General features: G+C 45.1%; 1 protein-coding gene and 1 pseudogene across 1 annotated transcript; both read right to left on the bottom strand.

Moving 5' to 3' along the window:
* Window positions 1-291: 291 nt before the first annotated feature.
* On the bottom strand, window positions 292-1,436 carry LOC112901947 (ethylene-responsive transcription factor ERF094-like). The gene has a single exon (XM_025970821.1). The coding sequence runs from the start codon at window positions 1,088-1,090 to the stop codon at window positions 461-463; it is 630 nt and encodes a 209-aa protein (XP_025826606.1). The 5' UTR covers window positions 1,091-1,436; the 3' UTR covers window positions 292-460.
* Window positions 1,437-3,511: 2,075 nt separating this feature from the next.
* LOC112872412 lies at window positions 3,512-6,839 on the bottom strand (annotated as a pseudogene).
* Window positions 6,840-24,846: the final 18,007 nt, after the last annotated feature.

The raw sequence follows: 24,846 nt of genomic DNA, 5'->3' as shown, positions 1-24,846 counted from the left end.
GGCTACGTGAACTCGCTCCTCCCCGCACGCTGGTCATCCATGTTTTCTTTGTAACGCCTATAAGTAGTTTTTACTAAGAAATAGCTTACACGTCTTTTTTACAAGCAGTGTGTCTGTCACGTCCACGACAGTATCTCTATATCTGTATATATTATGTAAAAATATGAATAAATGAGAAAAATATGGCGATAACAATTTTTATCCTCAAAATTTATTCATGAATTAATTATAATAGTACTTTCACCTACGTTTATTCTACACCCGACCGTCAAATTGCTCATCAAACCGATCAGAAATTATTGAATCGAATATCTATATTACTGAATCACGTTTAGTAAAAAAAAATCATACGTCCAAGTAATTAGTTTGGTGTAAAGGTGTAGAATTGCATGTGGATGTCTCTTTCAATTATTTATTTATCTTGAAATATTTAACCCGTGCAGACCACATCATGATTTGATCAACCTGCAGTCAGCTCGCATGATGCCCGGAGGAGCTCGTCCAAGTAATCAGTGCCGAGGTCCTCGAGCTCCAGAACGCCGCAGCGCACCGTCACAGCATGATGCTGCGGCACCGCCATGGCTACTACGCCCGAAGACAAGCTTGGCACGTCGGAGCAATGGCGTGGCGGCTGCCGCTGCTGCTTGCTGATCAGATCCTTGCTGGTGGTGGTGGTCACAACAGACCGGGAGAGCTTTTTGCGCTGCCTGTGCCTGCGCTTGGAGTGCCGCCGCTTCAGCGCGAGGACGGGGGAGCCCCCTGCGCCTCCGGTGAGCGCGAGCGGCCCCAGCGACTCCCGCACGCGCTCCACGGGGAAGTTGAGGATGGCGGCGGCGCCGCGCGCGGAGAAGGCGGCCTGGTCGTAGGCGAGCGCGGCGGCTTCCGGGGTGTCGAATGTGCCGAGCCACACGCGGGCGCCCCTGCGCGTGGAGTCCCGGATCTCGGCGGCGAACGTGCCCCACGGCCGCGGGCGCACCCCGATGAAGGCATGCGGGCGCTCCTTCTCCCCCGGCGAGGCATCGTCGTCCGGCTGCCGGAGCTGACGATCCCACGTGTTGTTTGGGCACCACACCATTCCTTCCACTGCCATAGAGGAGGACGAGGATGAGGAAGCTAAGAGAGAGCCAATCAATCAATCGGAGAATTTTTTGGCTGAGGCAGCGTCCACGCCGACGAGGAACGAAGGCGTCGAGCTAGCTAGCTAGAGGAGGCTGTCACCGTGTGCTGAGAACGAAGCAAGGTGCCGGAATTTATAGCATCCGGCCAGGATTATTTCCATATATATTGTATGCATGTCAAAGTGTGGCCGGCCTCCTGGTCTCCTGGAGTGCAACTAACAATTGTTGAATCGTCGTCCATGGATCGATGTCTGCATTTGACTTCATCATCGGCTCATCATGTGGATTCCCTGCGATTCCTTCCACTGTTCTGTCTTTAAATTTCAACCAAGTCGTACGAGATGATGATGTAACGATCCTTTTGCATGTTGCTTTTAGGAATTAGAGCAAGCGCCAAGCAAGTCTCTCTCCTCCAGGCCAGCAGTTGTGCTGACGTGCTCCTAGCGAATTGCCCACTATTGGGCTTGCTCCTAGCTAGTGAATGGAGCACCTAAGTATGTTCATTCAAATATAGAAGCTTATAGCTGAGCACCTGTCTGCAATAGTAACGATGTTCTAAATAGCCGGCTATAGCGACCGCTATAGCCTTTGGGAGAGGAGTAGACTAGGATATCCATCTTTTAGCTCTAAAAGGCTAAATCCGCTATAGCTGGCTATATCCCGCTATAGCCGCTAAATTAAGGGTTATTTAGCTAGCTAAATCATATAATTGGTATTTATTTATTATTAGTTTAGTATTGAACTTCATCATTTACAAAACTTAGTATTTCGTCCATGATGTAGCGAGGGAATGAAGCCCTAGACGTACTTCAGTGCATGAATGGAATTTTCTTGATTTCATGTTTATATGAAAAATTACTCATAGATTTATACATGGTACAATACCGCTAAATGGTTAGCTAGCTATAGTCCGCTATAGCCTTTCTTAACCTCTACAAACACCAAACGCTAAATGCCTTAGCCCGCTATTTTAAACATTGATTAGTAGTTGCATGCAACTCTAAAGAAGACGATGACCGAACAAATTAAGGATGGTTCGATGAACTGCTACAAAGCAAGCATCACTTCATAGGAAAGCCATGCAGTATGATACAGGATCAAACCATTTGTGGCCTTGATAATCTAATGGTGCTTGCAATTTTCTACTTTCGTTGTGCCAGTAGTTTGGTTAATCTTTGTCTAGTCACATATACAGCCGGATCCCTTTGGACACATTCCTGGGCAGTTTTAATTAATCTTTTGTTGTACCATAGTGATGATCAAGGTACAGAAATCATGTTGCTGGAAAAGGAGTACAAACTTCAGTTGGAAGCTTGTAGTTGTGTGTGGCTCTCCCACGAGGACGGCAAACACGAGTTTCCTTATGAGCTAGGCCAAGTGATGTCATTTGCAAGGACGACAGGTCCTCGGGGAAGATTTTATAATGTCTTGATTTAGGACAGCAGCAACAGAACCATGCATACATAATACTGAGTTGGGCTGAATGTTTCAACTCCTAGGTTAACAATAGGCTTTTCTAGAGCTAGATACCTAAAATATAGACTTTACTTGGTCAAATAACAAGGACAAAAATTGTCCAAGTCAAGCAGAGGAAGTCGGAAAGGAAGGTCCCTACCTATTTTCATTGGAATGTAAAACCAAAATTCAGATTTTATCCACTATGATCAATTCTCCGCGCCATTTGGCCGTCAGCATCACAAAAAAGTTCGATAGCAATAATATAGTTATAAGCGACCCTTTTAATTTTATGTATACTAAATGGCATGCATTTTAATTATATGATATTGAACCAATGATATTTCCAACACATGTGACGTGATTAGAAAAGCCAAAAGCATCATCAGATTCATGGGCAAGGCGTACACCATCTTATTTTTCTTCCATTGTTGATACAAGAACGTACACATCTTGATGATGATAGGACTACTGCATGCTTTGATTTTTGTGGGTTGTTTTCGGCAAGAAACAAAAGGAGCAGTTTCAGAGATTAGTCGGCCTCCGTTGCTGTCACCAAACCCAAAAGTTAAATTTTCAGACATCATCAGAATCTGTGCCACCACCAGTCTGTGATCCCTGTGTTGGATTCTGGGTAATGCCTAGTTTGTACTTTCATAAATTTTCGGTCATCCTTATCTTTGTAACACCTTTAACCTATTTATTAAGAATAGTACAAACCTTTCTGCTTACGTGCAGTGCGTCGTTACGTCCACACAATGTCTCTGTACGTTTGTTTCTTTATTAGCTTACTTTGACTTCACGAAATACAGGTGACTAGCTGCAGTCTTGTATGTTATACTATATGGAAATTGTGCTAATATATTCTTCATCAATTCATACATGGAAATTATTGAGTTCATACACCTAACCAATTGGTAGGTGATTCAGCAGCCATGTCACCGGGGTAGAGTTTCTCCAATCTGCTCTGACTCAAGTGCGCCAACGGATTCAGCTTCTGCGACCACTGAACCATTGGTCCCAACTGAACCGCACCTCGTGGACGACCGTGATGACCCCTCCAGTTGCAAGCTCTCCGTTAGTCCCTCCACAACCTCCGCCATCGTGGGGCGGTCCCGTCCCGCCCGCTCCGTGCAGCGAAGAGCCAATTCCGCCACCTTCCACAGAGAATTCACATCACAATCTCCTCTTATCCTCGGGTCAATAACAGTCTCAATATCTCCTTCTAAGAGTCTCCCCTGCACCCAGTGCACGAGGTTGATTCTTTCGGCGTTGTTCGCGGCGGTGAAGATAGCTGGACGGCCAGTGATGAGCACCAAGAGAACAACACCGAAGCCCGAACACATCGCTCCTCTCACTGAGATGAGAGGTGTTGTAGTATCTATGCAAGCATGGTAAACAATCACATTAATTAGAACCTTCTGCATAGTTGAATTGCACAGTCATTTCCTAATAAAACTAGCTAGGGTCGAGGTTACAGTATACATACTCAGGGTCTAAGTATCCAAGAGTACCAGCTGGTCGTGTGGTGGTGTGTGTCTTTGTTCCACTGCTGAAAGCCCTTGTCAGCCCGAAATCAGCTATCTTTGCCTCGAGGCTTGAAGTTAGAAGAATGTTTTGGGTCTTCACGTCTCTACAGACCAAAGGAGGGCTGCAGGACTTGTGCAGGTACTCCAGCCCTACAAGCATGGATCATTGAACAGGAATGAAAACCATATGAGCTAGTTAGATGATCGATCGGAATGCTGAATAATACTCTTAACCCATATGAATACCTGCCCAAATTCCAAATAAAATAATAATCAAAACTTGTGGTACCATAGGCAGAGTCCAAGGCAATCTTAAGGCGTTGCAACCATGTCAAGGGGGGTTCAGCATGAGAAGCTTCCTCGCCTGCAACCGAAACAGGGAGCTAATAATAAGTCACCCCGCTGAGCGCATTTGAACCAGCCCCATTAGCAGGCCTAATGACATTTAGTGTTCCTATGTACTGTAGTTATTTCGTTGTGAACTACTAACATTCATGCCGTTGGATTTAGTTTAATACTCATATGTATTATGGTATGGTAAAATTTTACAAACCTTTCAGTCGGTTCTCTAGGTTTCCACCATCCATGCATTCATAAACAAAACCTAAATGTTTCCGATCCTTGCAATAGCCAATTAATGACACTAGATTTTTGTGATGAACTCTGGCTAAGTGACGAGCCTGCAATACATATATAGTATTTCCAACATTAGTAATGATACATCACAATTAGTTATCTACTGAATCAGCCGGTTAATGCAATGTGTACCTCAGCCAAAAACTCTGAATTCCCTTATGAGGATGTTTGTGACCTCATCTTGACAGCAACAAGAGTTCCACTCTCCAGCTTGCCAATGTAGACAAGGCCGAACCCACCTTTCCCAATTATGGTTTTAAAGTCATCAGTGATGACTTTGAGTTACTTGTACTTAAATATTCGGCTCTCAAATGGATTAGAAGCTCGAGCCCCACCTGACCACATAATCGCTTTTCATGTTTTAGCTTAGTCATGCAAGATGATATCAAAGGTTACCCATCCAATGATCCAAATTTTTTTCCTTATTCCAGTTAAAAGTTACCCTCATTAAGCACAACTAGATTATTTGCCTTGTCTGTTCTCCTTTTTGCGCCAAACGACGAATAGAACAGTAGCCATAATGAGAATACCTAGAGCAACTGGAGCGACAATCTCAGCTATAAGTATTGCCTGATTGCGCTTCTTTAGGTTTGGAATGGGCCACAAGTATGATTCGTGCAAAGGTTTGGATTGTTGTCAACCCTAGCAAAAAAGAATATTCATTTGTGAAATATTGTAATATACTAAAATGTTCACCAAATCCTGCAAATATCCAGTTATAGTATCCAGACTTTATTGTCCTCCCGAATTTTCCACCAAAACATGTCAGTAAAAATTATTTCCAGGACAGTACAATTGTAAAAATAAATTAATATTCACAGATAAACCTTCAGGACCACATTAAATAAATGAAACAGCATAAGTATGCTAATTAATGGTATATGTCGGAGGAAATCTCCAGCCGGGTGGCGGAATGCACCCGCCTAATCCAAGTTTAGGATGAGTTTGGAGGAGATCTAGGAACGCTTGATCAAAGGGTGGATAAATACGGAAAAGGCACAGGGATTTAGAGTGGTTCGGGTCACCGGAGCGTAATACCCTACGTCCACTAGAATGATGTATCTCTTGAGAAAGCTTGGGAAATTGTTGGATCTTGCGATCCCTCTGAACTTTTGAACTTATGTTCTAACGAGCGCACTCTCCCTTTTATAGACTAAGGGGAGTGCATACACTACGCGGGGCCCCGACAGGTGGGCCCAGCGACTGGAGCCTGTAATACGAGAGATACAGTGATCTTCTTCTCCAGCTCCTTCCTGTAGTCCTCTCGATAGAGAGGTTGATGTGCGTATCTACAGCCAGGATATGATCATGTGCCGCCTTACCGGCACAGTACCTGCTGTCAGTGTACGCACAATGGAAGACGTGCTGTCACTATTGGATCAGTACCCTCTGACAGGCGAAGGGGCTGCGCTGACCCGCCACGCCGTCGCCTCCGCGCACACTGTGGCAGCGCACGCCTCAGCTCTCCAGCAGTAGACCATCATTACCTCTTGCTCACGCGCGCGGCGCTATGAGTTGACTGTACGCCGCCTGCCCGCGCACAGTGCACAGTGATGCGACGCGCCGCTTTGGAAACGGACGGACTTACCGTGGTGTCAGCACACCTGTCCAGTGTGGCAATAGACAGGTCATGCTCTGTCTTGGGCGCGCGCAACCCACCTACCCATATTTAATGCGGTAGCTGGGCTGGCGTCCCACGGAGGGCCTTCTGCCACAGGCACGTGGCAGGGTTTGCCCCGCGGTCGCCTCCTTGGCAGCTTGAGGCGGCACGTGGCGGCACCGGACCCCTTCCCGGGAGAAAGGGAGGTCCGGGCCCCCGAGGCCAGTCCGGATGGACAGGCCCGTAGGGGTCTGGCCCCCTCGTCACCCGGAGGGCAATGGCGAGGTCATGGATAACCTTGCACCCATCTGGTTGGACACACCGTCAGAGTACTTACTGACATGCGAGGCCCGCGGAGAGGCAGATCTCCTCACAGCGGACTATTACGACCTTCTGGTCGTTGAGCAGCTCCTTGGCGATGATCGAGGAAAGGTGGCCGAGCATGTGGTGGTGGGTGTCCACCACAATGCGCTTGGCGCACACGCTGGAGCCAGACACCATCGCGTCCTTACCGGTGAGGCGGCAGCGGCGCTCTAAGGGTTTGGAGGTGATGGAGGCGGATCACGCATCCACCACGATGCGCTTGGTGCACACGCCAGGGCTGGACACCCTAGCAGGAGATACCCCTGTCCGTATGTACCGGCAGTATAGTTTTAGAAACATATGAATCAAAATGCTATACATAATATGGGATTCAGAAACCAAGGTATGCACATTATTTTTATAGGCTAGTACTATATTATGTGCTACTGATGGACTACATAATAAAAGTTGTATGTTGTAGAAGATCAACAAAATATATACTTCAAACAAAGGTGCAATCGTGTGAACCTGAGTGTCAGCACTCCCATCAGAGATCTTTGTAGAAGATTATTAGGAATTGATCCACTGAGGTTGTTGCTGGACAAATCCCTACGAAAGCAGAGAAAATAAACATAAAAGGATTTTTGAGCTTTATAGTTCACAATATGCAGGTTCATCAGCAGGAAGCTTACAGAAATGTAAGTGATGGCAGTTGACTCAGACAATCAGGTATTGATCCAGACAGATTGTTGCGAGATAGATCCCTGGGACTCACAATGAAGGAAAATAAAGCATTCACAAGACTTGCGTTACCAATTTAGACAAGTAAATGGTTTCAGTATATAATGAAATCAACTGTCAATAGAAAAAGAGTAGCACCCTGCCAAATCAAGGAACAAACAAATATCAGACAATAGTTCATTTTCCATTGTTAGCAACAGAGGAGTGAAGTAGAACAGAACTCAATGATACCACACACAATCCTCTTGACCAGCTGAGAATGTAATAGATTTTCATAGTTTAAAATATGTAGGTCCGCACTATATATATCTCTGCTAGACACCAACGAAACGAAGCTATGTGATGCACGCAAGCTGGCTAATCACCAGTTGTACGTCCTCGGCTGGCAATCGCAATAAGCAAGCATTTCATGTCTCGGAAAGGATACTACTCCCTCCGTTGTAAAATATGTAGGGCGTTTTGATAAATCTAGATATATATATAGTTTTTACTATTGATCTAGATAAACATTGTGCCTAGATTTATAGCAAAAATTATGCATCTAAATTTACCAAAACAGTCTACAATTTGAAATAGAGGGAGTATACCTGATAAAAAATTACATGGCCAGGTTAAAACTACTTTATGGCTCAAAACTAAATATTGGTTGAAGTACGAGCAGCACAGTACATGGTGATCATTCTAAAATATTTTAGAATTGAATATATTATTTTTTTTGCTAAGTATTTTATCAGTTACCTCATGATGCATCCTTCCTTGCGCTTTTCTTTTAGAGTGTTAAATTATATTCACCAATTTTCTTGTCAATGCAAGTAGATATAGAGGGAAGTTCATAACGATGGTTGGGCATCCACTTATCGCGGACATGCAGGCAGTGGTGAGAATCGGCAAGCAACACATCAGTGCTGAGCAGCTAAACAGGACAGCTGTGCACCGGAACGTACAAAAAGGGAAGTGCTGCATACAAATTTTCTTATTGCTCTCCTCTTCCCGGTCGCCATGCTTGTATGAACATGATCATGACCGGTCGCCACAAGTTTTCCCGGCCGCCTCGTTTTTCTTCTTCCTTTGTTTTCTTCAAATGCTCCACTTTGAGCCTTTTAGCTGTCACAATATGTTCACACTCTTTACAATATTTTCAGTTTACTTCCTTGGCTTCCTTGCCTAAAACCTGATCCGGTATGTTATCCTGAATACATGAAAGCAACCTGCTGAGATGAAACTGCTGGACCTCCTGTAATTACAGCCACTGATTAACGGAATCACCAAACATCGTCAAGGAGCTATCATCTCCTTTGAAATGATTGCTCATTTGGCATCATGCAATGGCTTGTGTGTTTCCTGCTTTCTCCCTCTCTGGAAGAATAAGTCTTCCGTAGTCTACAAGCTCTTTCAGCTTTCAATTTCTTCACACTGCTATGGTAGAAAATGCACGCTAGTGTTTGCCTTAGGAAGCAAAGGTGAAGGAATCTCATTTCATCAGTGACTAATTTTCCAGCCGTGAGCCAACCTTTAGCTTAAAAAGTTTCTTTTTTCTCGTGAGAAGAGAACAAGCTTTAGTCATAAGCAGAGGTGACCAAAACAACTCCTACTTTGCTAAGTAGTTTGATGGAATTCTGCTTCTGTGTTCCCTTTTGCTCCCACAAGTTCCCCACTTCGGGTGCAGAAAGTTTTCTTGGCAGTGTAGTTTGGACTTGATAGGTGGCTCCGTGGAGTGTCCGTTGTATTGATGCTGAAGGATCAAGACTGGTTGGCCTTATCCATGCAGTGCAGCTTTAGGCTTTGTTTCATATATGAGTTTTACTGATTAGAAGCATGATTTGCATGATGGAAACATTAAAAGCTTTAGGAGAAGATCTTTTTGGTTCTGTTCTGATCCTTGTGTTTAGTGTGGCACTAACAGAGTTGTTAGATAATGATCTCATACTAACAACAAGCCCGAGTCTTAAGGGGCTATGGGGCCCACCACTGACGGACGCGCCCTGATCATGGGTGCTCAACTGACGATTGGTTCAGCCCCCGTCGCGCAACGCACATAAATGGATGAGTGCTGGACCCTGTAGACCAACGTTCAATAAATAAAATCCACTCTAGCTCTACATTCGTCAAGATCCGATCTACTGTGCACTGACAGCGACGGGAAGAGCTGCGCCACTGCTACAGCGCCATGGTCGTCATCACCAAGCCTCGGTGTATACATGGCCGCCATCATGTCGACCTCAAGCTCGACAAACTACGTACCTAGTGAAATATCTATCTGATTCGTTCATGTTATTCCTAGATTTAGGTGTTCTTAGTGCAAGGCTACTCGATAATTATGTTCTATGTTCTTGTACACCCAATATTTGGTATCAGAGCCGGTTAGCCTTGCCTAGAATCTTAGAATCTTAGGATTAAGTTTGTTAACCATGCTTATGCCTGGGTAGATTCAAGTTTATTGATCTATGGTTCAATTAGGTTTATGTGACTCTCTGTTCATTGGATCTAATACTAAAATGGCGCAAACCGAATAGAATAGAGAAGGAGGGGAAAGAAATCGAAAAAGAAGGAAAGAAAATGCTCTGCAGCTCGCTGCAAGGCGCCGACCAGCAGCTTCATCCTGCATGCACACCTATGTGCCTTGGGCCGGCTGCCCTGCTAGCATCGCTACCACTCCGGCTGGCTGCTGACCGCGCGCTATTGCTGCGCTCCGCTACGCCTTGGGCCGGCTGCTGGCCGCCCGCTGCGCCTCCGTCTCATGCGGCTCTACAGACGAGCGCCGGAGAATGGCTCGTGAGGGGCGGCGCCGCCGCTGCCAGTGCAGCTGCTCTCCCTCTCTGAGAAAAATGGTTACAAAATATTTTAGGGTTTGGGGGAGCAGCTGGCTTATGCTTTTTATACTTAGGTCTAATCCGGTGGGAGCTGCTCTGTCCGTCCGATCAAATGGGCGACCAGGATGAGGAGGGGTGGCTGTTGGGCCTCGAGGGTCCTATCGGGCCAAATGTGGTTGCTTAGCCCGAAATTGAAGTTGTCCGGCCTGCAGCCACTACTGCTTTTCCTTTATGTTTTAATGTATCTCCTTTTATGTTTCTTAATATTTATATTATAATTCATGTTATTATGTCGTTTTTAATGTATGATGATGTATTTCATGCTTTTATGATTTACTTATGTTGTTAAAATTATGGTAAAGATTCTAGGTAATGTTTGAATTATTATGAGTTATTTTCCGCTGCATATGTTTTATTGCTAATTAAAATGGAACCAACGGGAAATTTTAATTAGTGTTTTCTTATGTAATTTTAGTTCTGTAGTTATGTTCAATTTATATTTATAATTCTGGCCGAAGTTGTTTTATAGATATGTGTTGTTTATTTCTCATGTATTCTAATTTATTTCCATCCAATGGTGATATGTTCTAGAATTGGTTGTTATTATTCATACCAACGTATGTTAACTTCATGCAAATTATGTTTTGTTTATTGATGAAATAATATGTATATTTTTCGGCGAGCACAATCACTACTCAAATCAGTTCGATTGAACCACTGACGGGCACTAACTTCCCAAGCTGGAAGAGCCATCTGATGATTATACTCAGCCTTAACGATATTGATTATGCACTGAGGGTTGATGAACCCAAAGCACCTGTGAAGCGTCCCCCATCCGGGAAGACTTAAAAGTGTCAATTTATCAGTCCCAGGAGGCTGATAACACTTTTATTACATCAGATGGTACATCACCGTACAACTCTACGCGGTAATGGGCAGTGAAGCGCCACTATCGCGAGGATTACAACTAGGACCCACACTACTACACTGGCTACGAAAAGAGGATCATCAGAGTCTTGCGCCATGCGGATCTCCACGGTGGCCTTAACCACAGGCAAGACTGGGTGCAGGACGAAACCCTATTCGATGTCTTCGGGGACGTAGTCTGGGTCTTCCACTGTAAAAGTAAGAATGGGGTGAGTACAAACGTACTCAGCAAGTCCAATCTCACCCACGGAGGAGGGGTATAACAGAATTAAATGCACAGGATAATCCAAAGATGATGTTAGGGTTTATTTGCGGAAAAACTCGGTTGCATGCAAGGGTTCGTTCGAAACATTTTCAAAACAAACTTGCAAGTACCAAAGAGCATACGGTGTTGATCCATGCAGGATCCAAGTTTTAAACCGCTACCGGACTCCCCGTCCGCCGTAGCTCACGGCACAACTGCCGGACACTTTCCAAACCACTCACACCAGCCCAACCATTCCCAGAGAGAAACACTAGTTATGTGACCACACCGTAACTTGCCCAATGCCGTGGGCACGGCTATTCGAATAGATTTTAACTCTGCAGAGGTGTGCAACTTTACCCACAGGTGGGGTACCACAGCACGAGCACCTTGGTGCCGGTGCAGATCCCAACAAAGCCATTACTCACCTTAGCTAGACCTGACTAGCCACCACGGGTTCCATCAAGGGGTCACTCAACCTATCCCCGAGGTTTAACCAGGGCATAAGTCACACAGAGCTTATCCCTTCTCCTTGATCACCCGTTGCTCTCAGCTCTCCTGATGGCTATCAGACTAACTAGTGGGATTTATGCTAAGCCGTTGCCCATACAACGGTCAAGTGGTTTGCACGACAGGAAGCTAGATGAGATGTCACATCAACTCGGTCCTTAGGGGTGACAGGGTGGATATCTCCCTTCCTTGCCCTACCACACAGGTACGAGCACACCAACGGCAGTTCACACAGAAATGCCATCCATCCCGTCTGACTCATCTTTCAAAACCACATTTTAATCCCTTCCCACACACACACGTTTTCTTTATAAAATCAGGTGGTCAAAGTAGGGTCATCTCAAACAAGGGTGGCTATCCTACCATATTTTCAGCACGCAAAACCATGCAATTTTATAAAACGGGCCACTGGGTTGTGTTTATAAAAACTAGGACAGAAACATGCATCAAAGGGCGGAATTGAACTTGCCATCATCAAATCCCTGCGGGAGGTCCTGACCGAAGCACTGTCCCTCGGGTTCGGGGTCGCAGAACTGGTCCTCGGTTGCTTGGTCGCAGTCGGGAACTTCTTCGTTCACTCCGTGTCCTACGACGCAAGCAAATAGACATACAATCAAGCGAAAGAACTAAAATCTTTTATCGTTGGGCTTGAATCGGAAATAATTTAGTTACGGAGTTAGAGGTGATATCTTTGGGTGATTTCTTAATGGCATGGCTAAAACTATACTAGAAAGGGCGTGGTAAAGTTTCGGGTTGATCGGAGGTCGTTTCGCACATAAAATGACGAGTTAAAGATGGTTTCAGGGGTTAAACGGGGGTCCGGGGGCTTGTTCGTAATTATCCGGAAAGAGTAAGGACCTATTTACAAATCTTAGAAATACCCTGGGCATGTTAAAATGTGTCGGGTGTAACTAGGTTTATGTATCGAGGGGTTTGGTTTGAATTAACAGAAAGAATAGGGCTTCTTTTGCAAAAGGGGTAGTTAAGGGGGTATTCCTTTGGGGAAAACAGGAGAAGGGAGGGGGTTTTGGGCAAAAAAACCCTTTTCTTCCTCCTTCCTCCCGCACAGAGCAGAGGAGGGGTAGGGGGGCGCCGGCGGTGGCCGTGCCGGCCGGCCGGGGCTCGGTGGCGGCTCGGAGGTGGGGGAAAAGGGAGAGGGAGGCGCGGGGGTCCCATCCCCGGTCTCACCTTGGCCCGAGGTGGGGCGAGGCGGCGTGCCCACGGGAGCAGGGGCGGCGGCGCTAGGCGGCTCGGCGGGGCGGCGCTGGAGCAAGGGAGGCAAGGGTCTGGGCGGGCGGTGGCGGTGGTGAGTTGCTGGGGGTGCCCCTCGGCCCCTTTTATAGGTGGCCGAGGCGGTGGGGCGGCGGGCTCGGCCGGCGGCGGTCGCGGGCGGCCATTAATGGAGCTTGGCCGCTCGCGGCCGTCATGACGCGGCGTGGTGGCGGGGTGCAGGCGCCGAGGGCACGTGGGGGGGTGCTGTGTGACCACAGTGGCGAGCACGCGTGCGGGGTGCGACAGAGGAGGTAGCGGCGGGTAGTGCGGCTGGCGACGGGCGGCGCGGCGTCGCGTGGCGCGGCAGCGGCGGGCGGCGCGGCGTCGCGGGGCCGGGCGTGCGTGCGGCGCGGCGAAGCGCGGGCCAGAGCGGGGCGCGGGCACGGCGCGGCGCGGGCGGCAAGGCCGGGGCGGCAGTGGCGGGCGGTGCAGCGAGCCGCGCGGTTGCGCGTGCGTGCCGTGGCCGTGCGCGTGCGCGTGGATCGCGTGCGCGCGCGGTCCGGCGGTCCGCGCGCGTACCGCGGCGTGCACGTGAGGGCGGGAGCGCGAGGGCGCGTGCGCGAGGGAAGAGATGGGGGGTGCGGTGGCGTGGCCCGGGGGGCAAGGGCCGGTGGTGCTCGGGAGCAGAGAGAGGAGGGGAAACAGGGAGAAGAGGAGGGAAGGAAGGAAAAGAGAAAGGGAAAAAGAAGAAGAGAAAAGAGGAGAAAGGAAAAGAGAAGAGAAAAGAAATGGGAAAGGAAAAAGAAGAAAAGGAAAAGAAGAGAAAAATGGGGAGAAGAGAAAGAATGACGCGTGCCGGCGGGATTCGCGCGCGCGACGCATGCGCGCTGTGCGAGGAGAACGGCGAGGGGAAAGGAAAAACGCGTCGGCGCCAATCGCGGCGGCGACCGTGGTTGGTCGGCCACGCGCGTGCGCCGTCCGCGCGCTGTGCGGGAAGAACAGCATCGCGCCGGCGCTGATTGCGGCAAAGCGGTCGCGCGTGGTCGTCGGTCCGTCGGGCGGTGCGGGGGTCAAACTTGTGTCGATTGTCTGGACGGCGGAAAAAAATAGAGGGGGTTAGGGTTCGGAGGGACCTTGACGACGATTAGGTTTTTGGATCGAAAGACTTCAGCGCGTAGTTTAATTTGGTAAATTTTCCCGGGCGTCACAAACTGTGGCCGGGATAGAAGGTTATGAGGCACTAAAGGCAGAATGTGTTGCCAACAATGAGAAGTGGGAGCGGTCTAACCGCCCTTCCAGCCAGATCATGAAGTCCTCTATTTTTGAGAGCATCAGGGGAGCAATCCCCGATAATGAGAATGCAAAGGCATACTTGGCATCCATTGAGGACCATTATAAGGGGACTTTCAAGATCAATTACAACACTATTAAGGAAAAGTGGAGCTTAAGTGATCTGATTGCCATGTGTGTTCAGGAGGAGGAAAGAATTAAGGCTGAGAGAAGGGATGTGATGAACCAAGTTGGCTCTTCATCCAAGAAGAGCCAAGGAGGTAACAGAGGCAGGAAGAGGAACAACAACGCTTATGCCCCATGCAAGAAGCCTCAGCAAAGTTTCCATCCTCCTCAGAACACCCATAACCGCCTCCTCATTGCTCTCGTGGTGCCTCAGGCCCTTCATCTTCTGGTGATGCGAAGAAAAACGGTTGCCACTTCTGCAACGATGAAAGTCATTACAGGGATGACTGCCCTGGGTGGCTGAAATGGCTGGCCAAGCGCGATAATGATACAATTACTTTTGTTGATGAATCTCTTTATGTCGATCTCCCTACAAATTCATGGTGTATTGACTCAGGTGCTACTGTACATGTTACGAATTCATTGCAGGGATACAGTACATCAGTAAGGCTGATAGGAAGGAAAAGAAGCCTCCGAGTGGCTAATGGTGTTGAAGTGGATGTTGAAGCTATAGGGCTAGTTCCTTTAGTTTTAAATAATGGTTTTGTAATAGAACTTAAGAATGTTCTTTATGTTCCTTCTATGAGACAAAACTTGATTTCTGTTACCTTATTGGATAACGATAGATATTCATGTAATTTTGGTGATGGAAAATGTTTGATTTTATTTAATAATAATATTGTGGGTCATGCCTTCCGACATGGCAAGATTTATGTATTATCCCTGAATGAATCATCTGCTTTTAATGTTTTTGATTTAAGTAAAAAGCGCAAGAGTATTAATGAGACATCCTTGAAATTATGGCTCTATTGTTTGGACCATATTTTGAGGGGAAGAATTGAACGTCTAATTAAAGAACAAATACTCGAACCACTAGACTTTAGGGATGCAGATGAATATTGTCTAGATTGTATTAAAGGAAAATATGTTAAGCATATAAAGAAGGGTGCTAACCGAAGCACATGTCCTTTACAAATAATTCACACTGACATATGCGGTCCGTTTCCCATAATGTCTATTGATGGTTTTGATTCATTCATTACATTTACTGATGATTATTCATGCTATGGATATATTTATCCTATTAAAGAACGGTCTGAAGCGCTAGAAAAATTAAAGATATTTAAGGCTGAAGTAGAAAATCAGCATGATTTAAAGATTAAAATAGTACGCTCAAACCGTGGGGAGAATACTATGGTAGACACACTACTTATGGGTAGGTTTCTCCAAGAAAATGGAATAGCTGCGCAGTATTCAATGCCTAGTGATTCCCCACAAAATGGAGTAGCAGAAAGAAGAAATCACACACTTATGGATATGGTGCGAAGCATGATGAGTCACTCCACTTTGCCTGTGAAGTTGTGGATCAAAGCTCTAAAGACAACTGTGCATGTCCTAAATCGGGTTCCCAGTAAATCCGTACCCAAAACACCTTATGAATTATGGACCGGGAGAAAACCGAGCATGAATTATTTTCATGTATGGGGTTGCAAGCTGAAGCAAAATTATTTAACCCACAGCTTGGAAAATTGGATCCAAAGACTGTAAGTTGTTATTTAATTGAATATCTAGCAAGATCTAAAGGGTACAGATTCTACTGTCCAGATTGTACCACTAAGTTTGCTGAAATAAGACACGCTGTGTTCTTAGAAAATGATGGAATCAGTGGGAATTTGGAGCTCAGGAAAATTGATCTCGATGAGAAGCATGTTTATATTGCTTCACCGTTAATCCCACAGACTAATTTTCCCGTGCCCCAGATGGATGCGGCCCCAGCTGTCCCAACGAGTGCGACACCTGTTGCTCCGCCAGTAGACTCTGTGGCCTCACCGAATGCTGAGGTCTCTGAAGAAAATATTGTTCCTGCGAATAATGATGAGCCTCAACAAGCCCTTGCTGAACCGGCTGTTGAACGAAGATGTGCCATCCCACAAGACTAGGAGGTTTATATGAATGAATATGCAAATGATAATGGGAAGGCAGACGATCCCAGTTCGTATAAAGAGGCAATGAAGGATGAAAATTCGTCCAAGTGGTTTGATGCAATGAAAGATGAAATCAAGTCTATGGATATTAATAAAGTATGAGATTTAGTAGAAACTCCTAATGGAGCCAAAATAGTTGGCTGCAAATGGGTCTACAAAACCAAACGTAACTCCAAAGGGAATGTTGAAAGATATAAAGCGAGACTTGTGGTGAAAGGCTTTACGCAGAGAGAAGGAATTGATTATAATGAAACCTTTTCGCCTGTCTCAACTAAAGATTCTTTTAGAACAATTATGGCACTTACAGCACATTATGATTCAAAGTTACACCAGATGGATGTGAAAACTGCATTCCTGAATGGAGACTTAGAAGAAAATATGTACATGACTCAACCGGAAGGTTTTGTTGTAGAAGGTAAAGAACATTAGGGTGCAAATTAAAGAAATCCATATATGGCCTGAAGCAGGCATCCAGACAATGGTACTTAAAGTTTGATAAAGTCATAAGAAGATTCAGATTTAAAGAAAATACGGTTGATAACTGCATTTATGCCAAATTCAAGGGGAGTAAGTTTGATATCCTTGTTCTTTATGTTGATAATATATTATTGGCCAGCAGTATATGCTGCTTGAGACCAAGAGGTTTCTATCATCAAAGTTTGACATGAAGGATCTTGGTGAAGCGTCTTATGTTCTTCATATTGAAATTCACCAATATTGGTCCAAAGGTGTGTTAGGATTATCTTAGAAGGCATACATTGACAGAGTACTAAAGAGATTCAATATGCACAAATGCTCTGCCATGCTTGCTCCAATTGTAAAGGGCAATAAGTTTGGAAAGTTCCAAAGTCCAAAGACTCATTATGAGATCAATCAAATGAAGGTTGTGCCTTATGCTTCAGCTGTCGGAAGCATAATGTATGCTCAAGTATGTACTCGCCTTGATTTGGCTTATGTTACCGAAGTATTAGGCAGATATCAAAAGAATCCATGTTTTGGGACCACTGGAAAGCTATTAAGAAAGTATTGCGCTATTTGCAAGGTACTAAAAACTAACTACATGCTCACTTATAGAAAGTCCGATAAACTTGTAGTTGTCGGTTATTTTGATGCTGATTTTGCGGGGTATGTTGATGATAAGAAATCCACGTCAGGTTATATATTCACCCTCAGGTTATATATTCACCCTCGCAGAAGGAGATATATCGTGGAAAAGCTCCAAACAATCAATCAATGCCTCGTCGACAATGCAGGCTGAGTATGTGGCATGTTTTGAAGCTACTGGGCAGGCCGTATGGCTAAAGAATTTTATTCCGGGATTAAGAGTGGTTAATAGCATTTCAGAACTGCTACTTTTGTACTGCAACAATCAACCCGCAATGTTCTATTCGAGTAACAACAATTCGAGTGTTTCTGCCAAACACATCAACATTAAGTATCACGTTGTGAAAGATACAGTCCAGGATCAAACAATTAAGATTGAGCACATCGGTACTGAATTTATGCTTGCGGATCCACTTACTAAAGGCTTACCATCCAATAATTTTCGTAATCATGTAGCCAGCATGGGTTTACTGGAAAGCCTCTGATTCTGGACAAAAGAAGGGAAACTTAAGGAACCAACTCCCATAAATTATCATGAAATTATCCGATTGATTTAGGATGTAATTCTATGGGTAATGAGGTCCATGGTATTTGATTGACCACTGTGACACATTATCATAGAGTGACGTTCTATTGAGAAAGGGCTTATGGTGATTAGCCTCACGATCAAAGGGAAGAATGTTGGATAATGATCTTAAGCTAACACAAGCCCAAGTCTTAAGGGGCCAGGGGCCCACCACTGTCGGACGCGTCCTGATCGGGGGTGCTCAACCAACGATTGGTCCAGCCCCCGTCACGTGGCGCATATAAATGGATGAGTGCCGGACCCTGAAGACCAACGTTCAATGGATAAAATCCATTCTAATCCTACATTCGTCAAGATCCGATCTACTGTGCACTAACTGCAACAGGAAGAGCTGCGCCACTGCTACAGCGCCATCATCGTCATCACCGAGCCTCGGCATCCACTACACGGCCGCCGTCATGTCGACCTCAAGCTCGGCGAACTACGTACCGGGTGAAACATCTACCTGATTCATTCATGTTATTCCTAGATCTAGGTGTTCTTAGTGCAAGGCTACTCGATAATCATGTTCTATGTTCATATACACCCAACAAGAGTAACCGCCACAGCCTAATGCTGCTCAGTGTCCACCGCCTCACCACTAGAAGTTAGGATCACTTGACATACTAGGGTTAGCTAACCAGCTTATGAATGATCAAAGCCGGAACTCATCCATATTTAAAAAAGCTAACCAATAATTGGCCAGTCCTATACTAAGAATAGTAACATGAGTTTAACTCCTTAAGATATGGTTGTGTGATGGATATCATGTTGCTCTGCTGCATCTCTATCAAGGTCAAACTATTTGAAAGAGATGGAGATCGTGGGCTTAAGTGGGCCCGAGTCCAACCCTTGCTGCATGCTGCTGCGGTCTTCTTTCTATCGTACATGGGCCGAGTCTCACGAATCGTGTGGCCTCTGCACCACCCGTGTCCGTGTGTAGTCAGTCAGTGTCCAGTTTGGTCGTCGCCTCGGATGAGTTTACACGCCGGCGCAGGCAGCGTCAGTCACGAGTTCGTCGTCGTCGTGCTCGACGGGCAGGCAGCCATTGAGCAGCCCAACATTGTCCAGCAGCTCCAGACAATGAATAAGGCCTTGTTTAGATGCGTTCCAACTTCCAAATTTTTACACTCTCTTTCCATCACATCAATTTTGGGACACATGCATAGATCAGTAAATGTATGTAAAAAAATAACTAATTGCACAGTTTAATTGTACATCACGAGACGAATCTTTTAAGTCTAGTTAGTCCATGATTAGATAAAATTTGTCAAATACAAACGAAAACGCTACAGTAGCAAAAAGTTTCAAAAGTTATAAAGATTTACGATCTAAACGGGGCTTAAGATTACAAATCCTGCACTGCACGACCGCCACAAATAGCTTCTCGCCTTCTCCTCGATCGACGTGTTGACCATATCTGCACTCTGGTGGACTGCAAGTCTGCAGACAAATTTCCTCGCAGCTCTTACCATCCGACGACCGGTTGCCATGCTCGTATGAACATGATGACGATCAAGTTCCACGGCATATCTTTGCCACAAGTTCAATTTCCAGTCTCCTACTTCTTTTCCTTGAAGTGCTCCACTTTGATTTTTAGCTGTCACACAATGTGTTCACACTCTTTTGCAAAAAAGTTTCATTTAACTAACTTGGCTTCTACGACTCTCACATTTGACACGCCATGACCATACTGAATCTGAAGTCGACAATTCAGGGAAGGCATTTGATGATTTAACTTGTCGTAAAAGACACATGGTGGAGGTCTTTGGAATTCTTTTGACTTTTTTTTTAAAAAAAAGTGGGTCCAATTATGCAAGCAATTAAGAAAGATGGACTCTATCCTATAAAAGTACTAAATGGGAGCAACTTGAGATGAAACCTGATGGGCCTTCCGTAATTACAGCCACTGATTGACAGTATGACAGAAAACGTCTGCAAGGTGCCATCATCTCCTTTGAAATCATGGGGGGCAAAAGAGAGGTTGGCAAACAGCATGACATCGTGAGATCGACACGTTGAGCATCTACCTGAGCATCACCGATCATCTACGGAACAATCACATCAGAAAGGGCACCAGCAAAGAACCTGAACAGAGAGAGACCATCATTGCAACAACACCTTGCTGAATCACAGCTGCAGCCGACTGCAAATGGTTTTCTGATTGGCACATACACATCAGAGCAGACGAGAAATAATTGGCTATCAGTATCAGGCACTTGACGGAAAGTTGGGCGTCCGATCATTGGTCATGTACTGTTCATGTCCATCTCAATTCTCAACTGTGTTGGAGCCTTCAAAGGTTTGTGACAAAGCTGTGCTCGTCGCTTTCTTGCAACTGGTGCTTTCTGTTCTTGGGTATAGCTTTTACCCCTTGTAGTCTAGATGATGTCCAAAATAATTCCGACCTGCAAACTGTCACTGCAGTTTTACCGCACCACTACAGTCATATCTGCTCTCTGCGCACTAGCTGAGGACTACTACTACTACTCAGCTACTGGTCAGTGTCTAAAGCAAATGATCTAGTGACACAACTAGAAGAAGAAGAAGAAGAGGCCAATTTGATTGGTCAATTGACCTGAACTAATTGCTTTTGTGTGTTTCCTGCTGCTTTCTCACTCTCTGGAAGGAACAAGTTCTCCAATATCTGCAGATGTCCACTGCTTTTTACCTTTGATTTCACATTGCAATGGTACAAAAGCAATCCCAGCCAGTGTTTGCCTCAAGGAAGCAAAGGTGAAGGGAATCTCACATATTCAGTTATTTTTTCAGCTTTGAACCAACCTTTAACTTAAAAAAGTTTTTTTTTCTGAAGCACAGGCTTTTGGTCATAAGCAGTGGTGACCATCAGGACCTACTTTGTTGAGTAGTTGAATGGTATTTCCCTTCTGTGTCCCCTTTCCTCACACTAGTTCCCCACTTTGGGTGCAGAAAGTTTTCTTGGCACTGCAGTTTGGTAGGTGCCTAGCTGGAGCAGAGTAGTCCTTAGATTGGTTCTCAGGGATCAAGATGAGGTGGCCTTATCCACGGAATGCAACTTTAAGCTTTGTTTAATATATGAGGAGTTATCTTAATCAGAAGCATGATTTGCATGATGAATAATGATAAGTTTTAGGACAGAATTTTTTACTTTGAGTTCTGATCTGTGTGTTCAGTGTGGCACTGACAGGGTACCAAAGCCTGAATGCAGCCCCAGTGCTCACCAGTCACCACTAGCATCAGTATTTTGTCATGAAGCAATGGCCAATAGATAGTTGATACACTAGGGTCAGCTAACCAATAATTGGTCAGGGACTTCTGAATAACTAATGTGTGGCAAATAATGCAATCCTATACTAAGAATACTAGAATAGTCGCATGAGTTCACTACTTAAAATATCGGAGTGCGGTGGATATCAAGTTGCTTTCACTAATTATTGTTTTATACCAACTCCATCTAGGTGATATTGTGCATTAGCCAGACGTTGATTCAATGGAGAAAAGTCAGAAAATTAATTTGTAGGTCACACTGGAGCTGATCTGAGCACAGCAGGAGGAAATCATGAAGTAACATTTATGAGTCAAGAAACTTTTTTTTTCATATGTATGAAAAAAGAATACAGAAGACATTTATTCAACGTGGAAAACCTCTGAGGGAAAAATAAACCGGCGCACAATTGGCAAGCTTCACTATATCAAGAGAGCTACGATGTGATCTGAAAACAAATATCAGAACCATTTCCGATTTTGTGAAGCAGCATTTTTTGAATCCAAGTTATGGACAGAAGCAAGCCAAAGAAGTAGAGCTTCCAGAAGGTTGACTACCACTAGTACATAGAGAATAAAAGTTCTGAAGTGATGTTCTGCTTTCTGACAGCATGATTCTAGAACCCTAAGGCTGCTGGGACATGCTTTTTCCCTCCCATTTCCTACTCTGTCCTGTCCACAGGGAGAACAAAGATACCATCATGTGTTTCTAAGTAGCATCACAACCTCATCAACTGGGCTACTGGAGTCAGAGTGTCAAAAGAAATCAAACTAAAGAAGATAGAAAAAAGTGGAACTGCTGGAATTTCGAACAAGAGCCATGCATGCAATGGAATTCTTCATGCATTCCATGCTGGCTCCCTGCTTTTTCCATGCCTCCACTTTGCACCGAAATTCTGTCCACACTTCAGAGGGCATGTACACAAAGAGATGCACATGTACAACCTATAAGGCTATAACTGAACGTTTCCATTCTGCTGTGGTGATCATGCAACTTCTGGTTTTTGGAGCCACAAAGAAGTATGCTACTACTTGATGAATTTGGCATCAAATTCTTGTTGATTGTTTTTTTTTCAAAGTTGTGTCCCCTACGTACAAGTACAGTCTACCTGTCGGTCAGTGATTTGTGCCCCACGGTGACCGTCAAGTTCGCAACCCTGCATTCATTCTTCCCACTGAATTTGACCAGATTTCCAAGCACGCATGCCAAATGCGTTTAGAAATCGTCAGCTCACACGCCGCCACACGGCCGGGAAACCGTTAGGACAAACAGCCATCATCGCCGTCGCTGTCATCCTCACCTAATGACTTTGTCACCACTCGACAGTTTCTAAACTAACCACAGTTTCAGAGCGGCGAAGTTGTGTGCCGCCGGTGACCGCGGCGGCGGCGGCTGGCCGGCCGTGACAGGCGGATGGATTGCATTCCAACAGTTGCTGATGCTACGCTGATAGGCGTTTGGATATATAGTCAAAGCTCATGCTTAGTTTTTTGCACTTCTTCCGTTATAGGTCACGAACTTGTGCACTCATAGGTAGTAGGGAGGAAAAAAAAAGGAACAAACTTGTGCAAGATGTGATTTTCAGTCCAGCTGTTCTCCACAATATAATGCAGCTGCATCATATTCATTCATTCATGTGTTTTTCAACACAACTGTTTGTGACTGGTTTTGTCAAAGCTGGAGTTGTGTTTTACCTACCAGTTCCGAAAAGAGTTGACATGCTAGTGTTTTGGGGGCAGCAACAGAGACAGCATCCGGAGGGATTACGATGAACGCGGAGGAGACTGCGAGACCGACGATGATCTGAGGTCGGTACTTGTCCACTTGTATGGACTTTGCAGGCTTGGCGACTCCAAGGTCGCCAAACCGGCTTCTTCTTTCCCTCTCACTGTTGACAAAAGGCAATGTCGGTACCAGACTGAAGAATCACTTGCTTAGTAAACTGCAAATTTTCTGCTAAAATTTCGTACTAAACATGAATCAAAATTGACAACAAAAGAAAGGCTTGCATGACGGTGTGAAATGCTTCTAGTGCTTCCAAGTGCTCTGAACATGCATAACAGTCTGAAACACTAGCTACATTCATCAGGGGGTCACCATAGTAAATGTTTTCCAACCGGTAAACCGTCAAAGCAGGACCACGACTCCACGAGAGAAGAAGAAGCACGTGATCTTCACGGCAATGGCGCCGCCGTGGAAGAGGGAGAAGCCCAGCCCGCCCCGGCCGGCCGCAGTTCTTGCCGGCGCACGAGGGCAAAGGACACCCGAACCTGGACCTGGAGTAGCTTCTTCCACACGAACTCCCATTGACTCATCACACTGGCGCTTCAGGCTTTTCCACCCCGGTGACCTGATCCTGACCGCCGGTTCTCGATCGGACGGCTCAGAGATGGGCTGCGTTTGGTTCAGCTTTCTGAACCTGCTTCTGTTTTCAGAAAGCAGAAGCTGAACCAAAGAGTTTCAGTTTTTCTGCAGCTGCTTTGAAAAATCTACTTTTCTGTAGTACAAATTTGAAAGCAGATTGTACCTGCTTTTGCAGCTTTTCCGAATTTGTGAAAACTACACACCTACTATTGGTCACATATATACCCTTTCAATTCTTTTTTATATATAAGAAAATAAAAATTTTCATATATAGAAAAATAAAAATAAAAAAGAATACAAAAAAGTTAACTCCAAATATTTTCATATATATAAAAATAAAGATTTAAAGGAAAAAAATTTGGTCATCACAAAAAATATTGTATACTGTCAATTTGCATAAAGATAATATATAATTTTTTCACAGTCGACAACTCACAGCAGTTTGAACCAAACGACTTTCAGCTTTTTCACAGCAGGCATCTCACAACAGCTTTTTCACAGCTCCCAGCTGAACCAAACGCACCCTTCAACGGGGTTGTATAAAATTCCTCTGCGCGTAGAAAGTCCAGATACACTGGAAATACGGACGCAATAGGGACGAAATGACGTCGTTCTCTCAAATCTTGTGAACGTAAAATACGGGGTTGAATGGTGTGTGTGAGCTGTAAAATACGTCAACCTGTCTATTCCCAAATCTTGTAGCACGACTGCTCCTTCGGATTTTGTTGCCACGTACAAAGACTTTCAGTAGCCACAATTTGCGCTCACTGACGAAACAAAAGAAAAACATAGCTTTTCTTTTAAAAAAATCTTCTTTTTTTTTGCAAATGTCGTTGCATGAACCTAGAGTAAGAGTTTGATTGTCCTTCCTGCACGGTTACACCCAGGAAACAAAACACAGAAGGATGCAGTCATCCAAACATGCTTATTTTTTTCATTAACTGGTAAAAAAAATCCAAAATGAGATATTTTTTTAAAAAAAAATCATCTCTTGCTTGATATATGTGTGTGGCACTGGCATTACATCTTTCTGATCGGATG

The sequence above is a fragment of the Panicum hallii genome, chromosome 8 (genome assembly GCF_002211085.1).
Source record: "Panicum hallii strain FIL2 chromosome 8, PHallii_v3.1, whole genome shotgun sequence".
NCBI classification, from domain to species: Eukaryota; Viridiplantae; Streptophyta; class Magnoliopsida; order Poales; family Poaceae; genus Panicum; species Panicum hallii.
Note: the sequence above shows the minus strand (reverse complement) of the source record. Positions and strands in the feature narration are given on the sequence as shown.